The sequence below is a fragment of the Thunnus maccoyii genome, chromosome 21 (genome assembly GCF_910596095.1).
Source record: "Thunnus maccoyii chromosome 21, fThuMac1.1, whole genome shotgun sequence".
Lineage (NCBI taxonomy): Eukaryota > Metazoa > Chordata > Actinopteri > Scombriformes > Scombridae > Thunnus > Thunnus maccoyii.
Genome location: NC_056553.1, coordinates 11,785,794 through 11,801,704, shown reverse-complemented (window position 1 = coordinate 11,801,704; position 15,911 = coordinate 11,785,794). Strand labels below are relative to the sequence as shown.

At 40.4% G+C, this 15,911-nt stretch overlaps 1 protein-coding gene and 1 long non-coding RNA gene across 7 annotated transcripts in view; one reads left to right on the top strand and one right to left on the bottom strand.

Moving 5' to 3' along the window:
- The window catches only part of zic4 (zic family member 4), a 110,402-nt gene extending 108,477 nt beyond the window's left edge, over positions 1-1,925 (top strand). For 3 of the 6 annotated variants that reach the window (XM_042398744.1, XM_042398745.1, XM_042398743.1), the window contains one exon: positions 585-1,925. In XM_042398744.1, the coding sequence (XP_042254678.1) occupies positions 585-1,024 (440 nt within the window). In that variant the 3' untranslated portion in view covers positions 1,025-1,925. The remainder of the gene's footprint in view (positions 1-584) is intronic. The other 3 variants (XR_006093046.1, XR_006093048.1, XR_006093044.1) reach the window with 3 other exon arrangements.
- A 2,897-nt stretch (positions 1,926-4,822) lies between these two features.
- LOC121887785 overlaps positions 4,823-15,911 on the bottom strand; it is a 309,423-nt gene continuing 298,334 nt past the window's right edge. The window contains exons 2-3 of the long non-coding RNA XR_006093056.1: positions 9,836-9,975; positions 4,823-5,218 (exon numbers count right to left, since the gene is read on the bottom strand). This is a non-coding gene — a long non-coding RNA (uncharacterized LOC121887785). The remainder of the gene's footprint in view (positions 5,219-9,835; positions 9,976-15,911) is intronic.

Genomic DNA, 15,911 nt, shown 5'->3' with positions numbered 1-15,911 from the left:
GTTCAGCCCCCCTGTTTACACCAGACTGAGACTCCTGACAGGTCTGTCCAAGGAGGGAAACTTTAGTGCAGTCACGTTCAGTGGTAAAAGAATGTGTGTGTACAGTAAATGGACACAAATACAATAAATTATATGAAAAAGTAACAAAGTAAAAAAAAAAAAAAATTAAAGTTGCTGTCAGCATATCAGCTTTTAAAAACACTTACATATAAGTGTGTGTGGACATATACACACATACACACACATATATGTATGTGTGTTTGTGTGTGTGTGTATATATGTGTGTGTGTGTATGTATGTATGTATACACACACACACACACACACACACACACACATTTTTTATTATTTTGGGTCACAGATACTTGGATACTTGTGGTTTGGTTTATTATATTCAGTGTATTAACAAAGTAGAGATTAGTACATTTCAAAAAAGTGGTAGAAATTGCCAGAATGTGGTCAGTTAATTAAGAAAATAAATAATAATGTAACATGATGCCTTAAGATAAAATCATCAAATGTCACATTTTTAAAAATATTGTATTTATTGATTGATTAGTATTGTGTCCCTATCACTGTTAACAGGTGAGAAGCCCTTCAAATGTGAGTTTGACGGCTGCGACAGACGCTTCGCCAACAGCAGTGACCGGAAAAAGCACTCCCACGTCCACACCAGCGATAAGCCCTACAACTGCAAAGTGAGAGGCTGCGATAAGTCCTACACACACCCCAGCTCCCTGAGGAAACACATGAAGGTGCACTGCAAGTCCCCCCCGCCCAGTTCAGGCTACGAGTCGTCCACCCCGTCCCTGGTCTCCCCTTCCTCAGACTTGGGCCGGGAGCCAGGGGGCTCCTCGGTGATGTCGGAGCCGGTGGGAGCCTCTCAGCCCGCGAATTTAAGTGAATGGTACGTGTGCCACAGTTCAGGTGCCAGTGGCGCCCAAACACCACCCAGCGGTCCCTCCACACCCGACCCCACAGACGAGCCACCTTACAGAAACCCAGAACCGAGGGACGCGTTTTAACCCAATTGAACTCAAACCCCAGGCGAGAAGTGACAGAACACATTTTCAAAAGCTTAACTATTAAAAATGGTTTGGCTTTGGTGCCTATAAGCCTGTGAAGGCCCACTGGTCCCCTTTTGGACGAGCCACCAAACAGACACCCAGAGCCAAGTGAAGCATTTTAACCACATAGGAAGGAAAATGTGCAAATCTTAAAGACGTGCTAATTTCCAGGCACAATAAAAGAATATATTTTCAAACCTCAGCTATTGAAAATGGTTGGCTCAGTGCCTAAACACCCTGACGGCCCACTGGTCCACTTGTGGAGAGAGTCGTGTAAATCCGTTAGACTATGTGGTACATTATTGTAGGCTAGGCATGTTGGTGTAAAATTATTTTGTAAATTCGAGTTTCAACTTCAATATGTTTTTATTTATTTTTCAACCTGATATTGAAGGATTTTGTATTATCGAACCAAAGTGCATGTTTCAATTAGGTCAAAAAAATGTACATTTGTAAATTTTGTACAAGTTTCGATGTGTTGATGTTGATAGTTTTGTAAGGATCTGTCTCAAAGCAGTTTCTCACCGATAACTGCAGTTATTTGTACAAACATTTTATGTTTACATTTTTTTTTTTTTTGCCATTTGTGCAGAGAGTCAACAATTGAACTGTTTCATAAGCAGCCTGCAGTATTTGATATACAACCGTGAAATTATAAATGTTTTATCAAAGTGGGCATTTTGTGATTTTGTATCATTGTCGTCATTTTTTTTTCTTCCTCCTTTTGAATATCTGAAATCGAGCGGCACTCAAAATGCGAATTGCCTTGTAATTTGTGAGTATTTTGAATAAATCTTGTACGACAAAAGTGAAAACTCTGCTGAGCCATTCGGGTCTGTGACATTTACAGCCGTTTATTAAATATCTTAAAAATGAGGGAAATATGTGCAACTTTTTTTTTTTTTTTTTTTTTTGGTCATTTAACATGTCTTAAAAAATAATATTTCCCCCCCAAAACTGTTGCTTCCTTCACTCACTGCAAACTACAATAACACGTCCTCGTCTGCTTTTCTCAGCAATTCAAACAAATCCGCTAGAATCCAAGTAAATACAATTGAATCAAAGTCTTTTACATTAAGTTTAAAGATTTGATTTTCTAAAGTGTTGCTCGAGGGGGGAAAAAGAGGGGATTCAAATTGTGCTCCATTTGTATTAAGTCTTACTTTCTCAGCTGAGCTTGTGGTTTGATGCAGACGTGGGCAGAGTTTGATGAAAGGCTACAATATTCTGATCCAGACTTCAAAGAGCATTTTGTACAAAGAGCCATTTTTTCACAACGGTGAATCCTCATGGTGAATTAAGATTTCTATAGCAATAGCCAAGTCAAACTCAAATGATATGGGGCCAAGTCCGTGGACTCAAAAGCCCGCTCTAAAGAATGTAATATTTGCTTCCCATGGGGTAGGAAACGGTAATCTATGTCCTTTATATTGCAGACTAGGGCAGTATAAAGAAGAAAAATATATTCTTTTGCTCCAGGCCTACTTTACGACTATCAAAGGAGAAGCCGCTAAAACGCAGTTGTCCCAGACCATAATAGACTTGCATTGCAAGAGGGCCAAACTGCTCAATGGATAAATTTATCCATAATCATATTTTATGTTCAATACATGAAATATATAAAACCATAAGAGCCTGGCTGCTTATAGCGATAACCGCACATTTTAATAATAGACGTGTAAATTAATTATTTCAACAAGGAAGCTTTGCAAAGAACTTCAGACACCAAAATTTTTCCCCCTGCAGATGTAAAATAAAAAAGAAACTTGTAAAAAATGTGCTTGTAGCGGAGTAAAAAGCTGCAGCTTAAAACATAAAGGGATCTGCTGGAGTGAGAAAACTTGTGGCTGAGGAGTGAATTTTACTCCAGCACTGAGCAAGGCAGAAGTGGGTGGAAACAACATAGCTACAACTCTCTGACACGTTTATAGAGTTTGGTTAAGTGCATGCCAGTTTACTCTGTGGAAGAGGCCCAGCTGAAAAGAAGAGAATAAACATTAAACCAAACAAATAGAGGATGATGATGATGCCTCTTTTGGCACCAGCTCTTGCGCGTAAAGAGAAAAAAAAAAGAAAGGGAGAAAGAGGAAAAAAAAAACACAAGATAGTTGGATCTCAATTGAAAGTGGGAGTCTTTGAAGTGGAAGTTAATATCAGAGGGATTCTTCTAGGTCGTCTGAACGACGTTGATGACACGGAAAGCCTTTTGTCACCGATTTGTTGGGCTCCTCTCTATTGGGCCGTCTAAAGCTTTTAGTTCCAGTCGTCAAAACGGACAAGAACTAACTGAGTCGCGTAAAAACATTTTCCATTCAGCGGTGAAAGTGAAGGATAAGCAACATTTAAAGGGTTGTTTCAATAGAAAAAAAAGAGAGTGGGTTAAAACACAACGACCGTGTGTCAATTAGGGATGGCAAACTCTCCATTTTTTTCTGAATTTGATCTTTACTCTACAGACAGAGATCAAAGAAAAAAAATGGCCTTGAATTCATTTGGAAAACCACAAAGAAAAATAGAATCATGCAGCAGTGTAGCATGACTGTGCACGGCTGCTCTGCTATAGTTTAGTGACCTTTTCGCTTAATAATTTATGACTTTGACCAAATATAAATACCCTGTCTTGAGTCAGAAATTGAGCCAGTACAAGCAGGTTTGGTTGCAATGTAACTTGGCTCCAAAGACTGTGCGTAAAGTGTTGCGTGCTTGCGCCACAGCAGAGATAAAATATGACGACTGTTTGCGTTTATTGTAAAAGTTAAATTCCCGGCGTGCAGACACTGGATACCGCAGGCAGTTTGGAACTGTAAGAGAGGATCTTTAACAACTGATCCCGTTGGGTTCACTCATCGGGGGCTTCCCACCTTCAGCTGAGTGACAACCTCTGATCTGATATCAGCTTTGGGGTCAAGAATCAAGAACAGGTGCGTGTGTGTGACAGAAGGGAGAGACAGACAGACAGAGAGAGAGGGAGAGAAGGAGCGAGAGAAAGAGAGAGCCTCCACTTGAGCTGCAACGCGAATGCCAGTTCACTCCAAGAAGCAAAACAGGAAACTGATGACGGCGATGTAGTTCCTAAGGAAATACATATTCACAATAACTATGCTAAAAAAAAGAAAAGAAGGAGGAGGTTTTGAACTTCCAAAGCGCAACGGAAAAAAAAAGAAAAAGAAAATGAATCCATTTCATTTCTTGAAAGGCCCTCTCACCACCACGGCTGCATCCTAAGGCTCATTTGAGTGTGAAATATCATTTCTTTGTAAAATAATGGAGGCGGTAATCCTACTTCCGGAAACTGTCCGGCATTATTGAACAAAGCCCTTTTAATAGGGGGATTAGCAGGCTAGGAGTAAAAACCTCACTCCCTCCCCACACACCCCCCCACCCCCTCACCCCCACCCCCTCTCCTCCCCCTCACCACCCTCAACCACCCACCCCCTCCCTCTTCCCTCCACGCCCACCCCACGCTCCAACACCACCATCAGCACCTCCAACACCAACCAGGTCATAATTATCAGGAATGAAGTGGCCGAAATTGGCATTGAAAATAAAGAGAAAGACAGACAGACAGGTGCAGTAGACCTGCCAGAAACAGACCGGAAAAACAGGACAGGAGCTGTTATAATAGAGCTGACATTCTGCAAACACTGATGGAAAAAACACACATTGATTTTACTATTTATTATAGTCAATATATAAATAAATACGCTTTGTATTAAATATGGCAAAATAATTAAGAAAAGTGTCCCGTTGCATAACTTGGCTCGGAGATTTATTGGGTTTTCTTCATTTTTTTCTTAGTAAAGGAGCATTACACTTTATTTCTTGTGCAGAAGTGGTGTTAAAGGCCAAACTATGCACGCCCGCCAGTTAACTGCAACCATAAAGCTTGTCATGAATATTGAATATATTATTCTGATAACATCCAAGGTTAGTTTCCGAAGGGATTTACAAGATCACAAGGCTGTGATGTATAGGCTACCACGAGCTTCCGTCATAAAGATTTATGACAACCTTTAAAGCTAAATTAACTGTATTCCGCATATAAAAAAGGTGGGCGAGCAGAGTTAAGGCAGGTTTAAGGTTTAAGGCTACACCCCTGCGGTAGCTTTGTATATAGCAGGCAAACCTCACATAAGTCACTATCCGGAGAACCTGGAGGAGAGAAAAAAAAAAAAAAAGTCAGTGCCAATAAGACCTTATAGACTCCCTCTCACCCCCACCCCTTCACCTCCACCACGCTCCCCCAGATTTTAGGATTACCGTCATCCACAGATTTCAGGAAACTGAGTTATTTTACTTCCAGATAGATGAGCGGGCTCCCTCCAATGCGAATCAGCCCCCTAGTAGCCTATAGGCCCGAACACGGATTTCTAACAACCTCCACATTATATGGCAGAATGTGCCACATACTTCACACCTGCACCCTGAATAGCAGCTCCCTTTCAGTGTATGATACGCCTGTTGGCCTTGGTCTCAATGCAGCTGCATGAATGAATCAGCGACCCGCTTATTTGGGTCTCTTTTGATCTAAGATCTCCTGCTCTCATTTGATCTCGCAGTCTGAACTGAAGACTATCTAGTTAGCAGAGCTTCTGATGACTTCTTTTATTATCGCAAAGCAATTCCACATATGCGGAAGAACTTGTTGGGACAACTCGAGGAAACGTATAGATCTACATATTGTCCGGGTCCATTCAGAGACCATGTGTGCATATGAAGAGGAAGGAAAATATGGGGAATTAAAAACGCGCGATTCTTTCAGCAGCAGCCAAAGTGTAAACAGTAATCTGATGGCGCACTAGATTCCTTCCTGCTCATTTCCGCACAGCTCTAACAGACCTACAGTAGTCGTCTTTTTTTTTAATTATTTCTCCGTTTTTCATAAATATATTTAACATTTTAAAACTTTATGAATGCATATATTAATAGTTCAGCACTAACTGTGCAGTTTCGTTTACAAGGCTCCACATTCTCAAACTTCAGATTGATAAAAGTGGGCCATGCATCATGCAGAATAAATGATTATGAATTTGAGGACTTGCCCTGTGGAGATTAAGTCGATCTGACGTACAGTAATTTATCATAACTTGAATTTATCATCTTCCCTTGACCTCCATGATCCGACAGTGTTCGACATAACCAGGAGTCGTTGTGAACAGGTGTGTTAGGATTCGTGGAAATTCAACAAAAATACTTTTTTTAAAAAACAAAACAAAAAAAACAAAACAAAAAACAGAAACAGGAATCTTAAGTCTCCAGATGCCTTATTCCTAAAGTTTTCCTGGATGAGGAAGGTTTTACACATAAAAAAAGAGCTGAGCTGATGAAATGAAAATGAAATAACGATTTTACTATTCTGCGCTGGAAGTGGTTCACAAACAAGGAAATGGACCGTTTTAGGACAAAAAATAACCCTCCTACTGATTTAGCCAAATCCATAATGGCAAAAGTGCGTTTCTACACTCGATAAAAGCGACAGTATATCATCATATATCAAAATAACACAGAGTATTAAGGGATGCAAATGCTGCCAACATTATGAATCATTGGTTTATCTGCACTATTTCACACGTCAGATGGGAAATATGTTCCAAACAGACAAGCAAATGCACAGTTTGAGAAGCAACATAATGCATGTGATCAGTGTAGCAGTATCGAAGACTTTGGGTCATTTCGCCATCTCCCGCAGGAAAGACATTATGCCTTCTCATATTTACATACTCTTTAATATTTGTCAAACATTCATAAATTACAAACTAATGAAATGTTCGACGGTCCTTGGAGATCAAGCTAATGAAGACATAGACTTTTGCTTTTGACACATCTTTGTTAGGTTTAATACCATTCTCTCTATCACGCTCTATTAACTATTATTATACTTATGTCAGGCCACCGCTGACACGTTACGACATCAGGATCACCTGCTGTAGGTGGGCACGCCATGGGATATAAATGGCCTCCATCTATAATGCCACTAGCCTGTGTAAAAAAGTATTAAATGGTAGTAAGATTATAAAAAAAAGTGAGTTTGGGATTTTATTAAAGGAGTATAAAAAATTCCAGCAGCATTACACTGCACAAAAAGATTCACAAAAACATATTATTTGTTCTTAAAAGTACATTTAAATTATTTTTCCTATTTTTTTGCGCAATTTCTTAAGAGTCAAATCATTTTTGGAACAAGTTTGACAGAAGTGAAATGATCCTACTTGGATATTTTCCCACACACTTTAATAGAAAAGGGGATAAATAAAATGTAAACGCTGTGTAATGTCTGATTTGTTACAGTGGGTATTTTTTGCAGTGCACGCAGCTTGTGTGACCACTACAACGTCAAGAGGCGCTTGGAGGACTGAACCTGTGCAACGAAGAAAGAGGAAGCGGAGGCGGAAAGGAGGGAGGGGGGGGGGGGCGAGATATTAATTATGGAACAGTGTCGGCAGTGTAGAGTTTAATTTCCGCTCAGGCCGAGCATTTATTTATTCATTCGCTCATATTATTTCTTTAGTTTTTTGACCCAAGCCTTGCCAATGCTGCGAATCTCCCATATACACACACACACACAAAAAAAATCACTGTTGATCAAAACATACACGAACTTTTGAAATTCAATGAAAGAGGGGGGGGTGTGTGTGTGAGGGGGGGTATTGTCACCGCAACAATATAGATCCTTGGAGACGTGTTTATTTGACAGAGCAAATCCCCAGTGTGTCAAGGTTGTCATATTCCTCTCAATGTCCAATGCAAATGCCGCAGCATAATCAGATGCAGCAACATGACGCGTTTATTACTTTGTCAATCATCTTGATGCGACAGTATTGAAACAAAGCGAGCACAAGTCCGGTAATAGAATTAAAGAAAAACCTTTCAGCTGCAGGCAATTTCAGTTTGACGGGTAAACCATATGTAGGCTAAAGTCCCTCTCAGAGAGGTCAGCCGGTCTTTATCTGCACATGAAAACTTTATTAGCCCTGTTCATTTCAGCTGCAGTAATAATAAGGATAATAATAATAAATAAACACCAATAATTATTATTATAATAATAATACTTTTTGTGTGGAAAAACTCCTATTTTGTATTATTTGGAGAATCTTCAAAAACACTAAAAAAAAAATTACAGGCACTTGATTCTGCTCAAAGAAACACAAAGCAGGACTTTTTCTTTTTTTCTTCTTCTTCTTTTTTTAATTCATAGGCCTACTTCAGCGCAGAAGACGCTATGCGAGGCTTATCCTCCTTGTCCATGAGTATATTCATCAAAAGAAAAGTTTCAATAAGATTTTTTTTCTTGGTTTCAATAATAAGCCGACCACTGGGACATTCTTTGAGCTTAGTCTATCATCATAATACTGATTTGTGTAACCTAGGAAACTACTCAGACCAGGGTACAACCAAGCCCAAAGGATTTTTCTCCATGTAGTTCTCCAAATTCACTATTGAGGCTGGATACAATTGACTACAAGTATTGTTATTTTGAGGAATATATATTTATATATATAATTATTTATATATATAGACGAAAATAAGCATAACCAGTGCAGGAGGAGTCAAGGTAAGTGTCGTTTTCCCCTCATATTGCTGCACAGTCTATAGTGAAACGCACATGCGTGAATGATATGTGTTAGTCAGTGTGTTAAGAGCTGTCAGGAAATCAACCTTCTGAGTCCTTACCCAACGTTAAGGCTGTCTAATTTCTAGGCATAATTAACTTTATGCTCAAAATCAATTGTTTCCTGTACACAGCCAGGGTCCAGGACTGCAAGCAGTGAGAGGCCTATTTGAGCATGTGAGAAAGCAGGAAGCAGCCCTACCTGCCACTCATTAAGCCCACAAAAACTCAATACAAAGAGGGGGGAAGAAGGATTAGACCTGCTCGTTATACCTGCCGCGCAATTAACACTACTTATTCTTCTAATCCCTCTGTTCTAGAAATAATTGAACTTGCAATAATAATAGGCTACAAAAAAACAAAAAAAAAATACACACACACACACAAGACATAATTCTTAAATTGTAGAAAATGTATATTTTTTCGGGTGTAATAATTAGAACAATAATAATAACAATAATAATATGTTTATTATATCTAGAATTTAGGTTGCAATTTCTCTCTCTTTCTCTTTTTTTGCTGTGTGTGTTGGTGAGAAGTGGGGAATGAGGGAGGAGGGGGGGAGTGGGGGAGGAGGAGGGGGGGGGTGCCTTTTAGGGTGAAAAAAAAAATCTGCTGCTGATTTGTGGAGAATACTCTTCCTCTTATTTTCATCTGAATCAGGTAGAGAATCAGCGTCTTCCTCTTTCACTGACGAGGCGGGTAATCACATCCCCTTTAGAAACGGAGGTAGCTGCAACTCTTTGTCCCCGTTGTGTTGTAGGTGAATCGGAGCACACTTGAACTGAAAGAGGACTTGACCTTTGCCTTTATGTTTTCCCCCAATGTTTGTCTAAATCACAATTGTCTTTTGTGAGGGGACATGCGCTGCCGTGACACGTCCCATTGAGCGGATGGATGTTTCGCAGTCAGACGGAGTGGAGAGGACGTCAAATGGCTCATAGGTGTTTGTAAACTTTTTTTTTTTTTTTTAGTGATTTGCTCACAAAAAACAAAACAAAAAAACCCAAAACACTGAAACAGAGTAGGATGAATAGAAAAAGTGGACAAACCTTGTAGAAATTATCTTAAAACCTGACACTAATTTTAAAAAAAGAGTGTAGTTGCTGATTAATTTCCCGCCCCCGCGTGCTGTAACCATGTTTAAAACCTAGACTCACTTGCGTCACATTGCAGGGAGGGATGAACTGGTCACCATTCATAGGTCTACCTACATCTCTGCTGGATGGACACACGGGTCAGTGGAGCTCTCGGAGGTGGGATTCTTCCAGGTTTCTGTCATTGCTCTCTCAAGAGTTGGCTGTAAACAAACACCGGCCTACAGTCAGTTATAAATAGAGCTAACACACACAGAGGTGGTCTACATGAAGACCAAATAAAAATAGTGTCAATGACATAATTTATACATTCGTAAAATGCATTAAAATAACCGTATCATGACTTCCGGCAGCCATAGTGTGAGACTTAAATAGCAAAATTAGGCCTGCTGACGTATTCCCCTACAGTGTGTAAATAAAGAGTATGACAGGCGGGTCTTTTTTTCTGTAATAATATTCTAGAAACATAAAGAACCTTATTTTTTTAATGAAACAATGCAAATGATAAACTTAACAGCTTGAGAAAACATAAAGTCAATGCAAAACTGATCAATAAACCCAAATCCATGCATGTAGGTTTTGAATTCCTTTTGAAAACAGGATTATGAGAAAACAGCGATCAATAAATATGGTGATGCTTACATCTAAAATGCTTGAATAAAATTCTCAGAGACATATATTCATCGCTCTCATATTTGGCCGCATCACTGGAGGAGTTATTTTGATGCATGCAGCTCTTCAACAACATCCACACACTAACAGCGTAGCGGGTTTTGGCCCTCCTTCCAACAAGCTTTTGACACGTTGTAACACTCTACTTGTCAGTTTTCACAGTATCTTTATTTCTGCCTTCAGCCTTGCTGCAGTTACTCTCAGCACTCAGTAAACTGCGGGAAAGTTGCTTGGGAGCGATAGAAACACTAACGGAGCCAGTAAAAGACTGCTGTTTATGACAGGAGGGACATGATGGCGTTGCTCGCAGCCTATAGGGGAGCAGGTTCATTTATCATGAGTGGCAGCATGTGAGGTGACATAGAAAACAGAGACAGCAGAAGCCCCCTTTTTTTTCTTCATCATCATCAAATGACTCTATATGATGATAATTACACTGCTGAGTGTTGGAGGTGTTGCCATTTTTTTTTAAACTTTTTTTTCTTTTCTTTAATTTTGCAGTGCAGAGATTAACATGTGTGATGTTTAACTAGCCTACATGTGATGTTAATTTGTATCTTTGGAATTCAAAGAGGTGTTGTGCGCCGCAAGAATGAGGCGCATCCAACTTATGGTTTAAAAATGAATAGCTGGATTGATGAGGGTTGACATGCATAAATATCAACAACAAAAAAAAAGTTGCAGCTGCATTCAGGCGCATGCTTTCTTAATTCACTAGGCGTCCTGTAAATTCACTACACAGCCTCCTTCTTAAGGTCACCAATGTTAAATAAGCCTAAAAAAAACCCTGAATTATGCAGAAATATGGTCAGTGATACGCCACAGAACAAATTTGTTTTTAGTTTTTTCAGCTTTTAGCGCCTCAAGCTGCACTCACCACCTCGCAAAGTTAATCATTTTTGCTCTTCTAAGTGTACACAGAGATAACTCTTAACTCATGACCTCAGACCACTTGTGCAGCAAAACAGGCTGCGAGCATCAAAGGATCCGCTTTGCTCCTTCACAGTTAGCTGCCACTGATGCAGTGCCCTGAAAAGGTGTATTTGGAATATTCTGGCACCAATAAACTGTTACTAATAGTACTTGAGCACCACAAAGGCAGCCAGCAACACATTTCAGGGGAATGAGTGTTACCCCCAGAGAGGAGCTTTTGCACCCTTTTACAGTATTCACTTCTGTATCTTCTCAGTGCGGCTCTCAGGTGAAGATCAGGGGGTGAAAACGAGGATTGCTCAGACTGTGTCAAATGTTAAAGCTCTTGAGAGACTTGAGGAATATCATAATTAATGTTTGGGGCAGATTTGAAATGGAGACTCTGGCGGCCATGAAGGCACAAAGGGAATGTGTGGAATTTCATATGCCTATCATTTAGCCTGCAGATAGAGCTGCAAATTGAGTTACTGCAGTCTCACACTTGCTCACTCTGTTTTTACTCTTTGCACAGAAACATCAGGCTATAGACTGTTGTTTTTCCCTTAAGAAGAGGATAAAACTGACTGTGGAAACAAATGTTTGTCAGAATCTTTGCAAAAACATCATGCAGTTGCACTGTAAACGTATTACACTTCTATGTATCCTGTAGGACTTTTGGTGGGTTGGTGTGGGTTAGTTTAATAATAATTTTTTGTGTGAGATGAGAGGAGAGAGTCCTCTGAATGATATGAAATGTTGCACTTATTCTTTATGGGTTGTACTCATAATCAATTTTCTGTCTTGCTGCTTTTTCAAACTTGGACTGGCGAGAGAGAAGAGAAGAGAAGGAAAAAAAAAATCCTCCTCTATCATCTCCCTCTCTCCATAACTTTGTTCCTTTCGGTCTGCAGATCAAAGGCTTCTAAAATTGGTGTCCCGAAGATGTACATTGTTGAGATGACAGGGCGACAATGCGGAGAGAAAGCGTGGTCTATCAGACATGTCAGCCCGCAGAAAGGAGAGGGAGGAGAGGCGGAGAAAGGCCTGGGTGTCGATTTAATACCCCAACTGGAGGAATTTGAAGCTTCTAGCTGTGGCCAAGTCGGTTCCCTTCAGTATTCTTCCAGTGAGCATCTGTGATCCATGTCTGGGGGGGAAATATTTCCTAAACATGGGCAGGGTGCTAATGTGCTTTAGCATAATCAAATTGGATGTTGCAGATTTTTATTGTTTTTGTCGAGATTTAAGATAGAAACCGTAATTATTCACATTAGAGAAGCATTCAAGATCAATAACTTCTCCAAACTGTGCGCGTGCCTGTGCCAGATATGTCAGTGACTTACTGATAAATACAGAAACTTTGTCTTTCTTTTTTTTTAAAGTGAGGGGCTAAGCTGAATAAAAACACGCGTAACAGGTGCGTTAAGTCAAATTGTGTGTTTGTGTGTGAATAGGACAGAGAGAGAGAGAGAGAGAGAGAGAGAGAGAGAGAGAGAGAGAGAGAGAGAGAGAGAGCAAGAGAGAGAGAGAGAGAGAGAGAGAGAGAGAGAGCGAGAGAGAGAGAGGCTTGTCTTGTCTCTGGAACCTGCTGCTCCAACAAAGACACTAATAATTGAAAAGCATGCGAGGTGACTGGAGCTCAGACATTCACAGAATAAATATTTGTATTCATTTGAGAAATGAGGATTTGAACAACGAGACAAAACCATACAAAGACACACACACACACACACACACGCACGCACGCACAAAAAAAAAAAAAAAACAAGCATGAATGCAAGTATTGTCCCCTGGCTTTTAGATTCTGATTCACCATATCATAACCCCTGCGAGGAAAAAAACATCAATATCCCCGCGGAAAAGACACGTTTCTATGGGAAACTAAAGAATTTTAGCGCATAACAGATCCGGCGTAAGAAAAAGGAGGGGGGAAATCAAAGGGATCAAAGGCTCGGCTCAAGGAGGCTTTTTGCGTGAAGAAAAGATAGACGATGTTGACTCTTAAGTGTTGGCGATTTGGCAAGATTTTGGAAGTCCGTTTCTGCAGCCTGTCTCTTTGAAAGTGGCCTTAAAAGCTCTTTTCACTTAAGTTTCTTAATAGTTAAGTTATATGTTATTGCTTTCTGCTGCATTAATAAATTAGGAGCCATATTTTTTTTTAAGCGAATGATTCATGTTTCAAACTTACTTTCGCTCATCCATGTTTCACGACCAATGGAGAATTTTTTTTTTTTTTTTACATTAAGAACACACCATTTGGAGACAAATAGACAATTCTCCCATGAAGAATTACATTTTAGGATGGTCTGCAACCCATAATCACATGTTAACGGATCAAGAGCCAATAACTATTAGGCTATTTTTTGGCCCACTTTCCTTTATATATGCGCAAACTTTGCGGTTTGCAAAATAGCAGCACATCTGGAATCAAAATAAAGTCACGTTAAAGTTTCTACTTGTATTTTTTTCCCCCGCTGATAATAAACCCGACAAGAGCCGGGAGGCTGCTGGCTGAAATGTCTCAATTGTAAGGCTATAAGCACATTTTATCCATACGCCCTTTCAGGTACCTTGACACGCAGGAGGCATAGAAACAACACTAAAGTAAACAGGACTAACAGGAGACTAGTCCCTTTGTTGTGGCAAAGGCAGCTGCCCAGCCCTCTATTATCCCGGAGCAGACTGACCGCATCCTTCCCACTGCCCCCTCACCAACCCACTGCACAAAAAGAGAGGGATGTTCTGCTTGCATGGGTAACACTGTCGTTCCAGCCCTTAGCAGTCCTCTTACTCTCTATTGAAAGGAGTGGGAGTAGCGGACACAGCCTGATCTGCGGAGTACAAAGGCTCTCCGTAGAGTCCCATTGGAGTGAAAGGAATGAAGGGGCTGGAAATTTCTGAAAGAGGGGTCGGGAAGATTTAGAGAAAGAACGGAAGTTTTGTTGTTGTGCTTGATTTCCCTTCCTAACCAGGGATGGAGTGGATGGATAAACCCACTTAAGTTTAGTCACCTTTTAATAAGCAGGAAAGAGTTTGCTCACCTGTTTAACCTGCATACAGATCTTATTTCTCACTGCGTATCATATTCAAGCTTCTTAACTACTACCTAATTTCATCACTATATGCAAAATACTATTTTTACACCGTGATTTTTTTTCTCCATATGATCATCTGTAACACTACAGTACCAAAAACAGTTTTAGGAACATGTGCTTTCTCAATTTTTCACACTATATGAGTTATTTCTGCTTGTTTTAGTGTTTAAGGCCCTAAACAGCATTTTCTGACCTTCCTTCATTTCTTCCTCATAACTTGGATTTCTGTGTTTAAATGCTTTCCAAAAAACCAATTCTTCAAAGTGAAGCAAAAGCAGCTGAAATCTGTTTAAAAGCCAACTATTTTAATTACCAGTAATGAGGTATTAACAGATACAATTAGAAGAATTAGATATTAAATGTGTTGCCTGGCAAGAGATAGGAATGGGAGGCCTGCGTGCCCTCGGGGAGTCCCATGCTGGCAAGGTTTATGTGGACACACACTTTCAACAAGGACTGAATATGACCCTGTTGTTTCAAAATGGCCTCCTGATTTATATCCATCAAGGTTTAAAGGGCCCGTCATGTCTGCTGAAATAGAGGTGTTGACAGCCACACTTGACAGCTTCTCGCTCATACTGTTTTAATGTTTGGTGTCATGGCATTGCTGTCCTGTCTTATGTGCTGTGTACTCGCCACGTCCTGGCATTTTGGAACTGAAGAGCGATACGGATTATGCATCGCTCATGTTGCTCTGCCTTCCTGCCTGGACCGTTGTACATCCTCTGTGTGAAGGTCTATAACATGCACCGAACAAATAGTTGAAATGAGTGCTATCTTTCAGGCCTTGGGTGATTGGAATGAGTGGGACAAACTGAGCGGATGTTTGAAACAAACAGTAGGGACAGGGGTGGCAGGCAAGGTAATGAAAATGAACCGGTATGACATTTCATATCGCAACATCCATGTCAAAGCCCACTTATAAAACTGCAGGGTAAACCCATGTGAATAAATGCTGGTTTAACATAGTGCCGTGGGACTGAAAACCCCTGAGAAACAGCCTGAGAATCCTCTTTGAAGGCACATTCCATAGGTCACAGTGCAGACACCACGCAGTCGGGCCATTTCATCCTCATCAACATTTGTGTGGGCCGCACAGCCGCCCTAAGGCCAAAAGAAACGCGCTCGGGATTTCTCAGTCTATAGTTAGCAAAAGGCCAGCTCCTCTGGCTCCACAGAGCGGGGGGACAGGACTGACATCAGGACTGCCACTTTTCTGATTGGCGGAGGCAGTGAATAAAAAAAAAAAAGACAGAAAAATCAGAAAGCACTGCTGTCTGATTAGGTTTCACCTTCTCCTATGTGCACTATTTGAACTGTAACTGAGATTCATTGTTGGTGTACTTACACGATGCACAGCAGGTCCTGCACACATTGTGTAAATAAAGGGGGACCCTATGTTTTGCTAGCAGGTTATTCCAGACTCGAGCGTATGCTATTTTAACTCCGTGTGCATACTG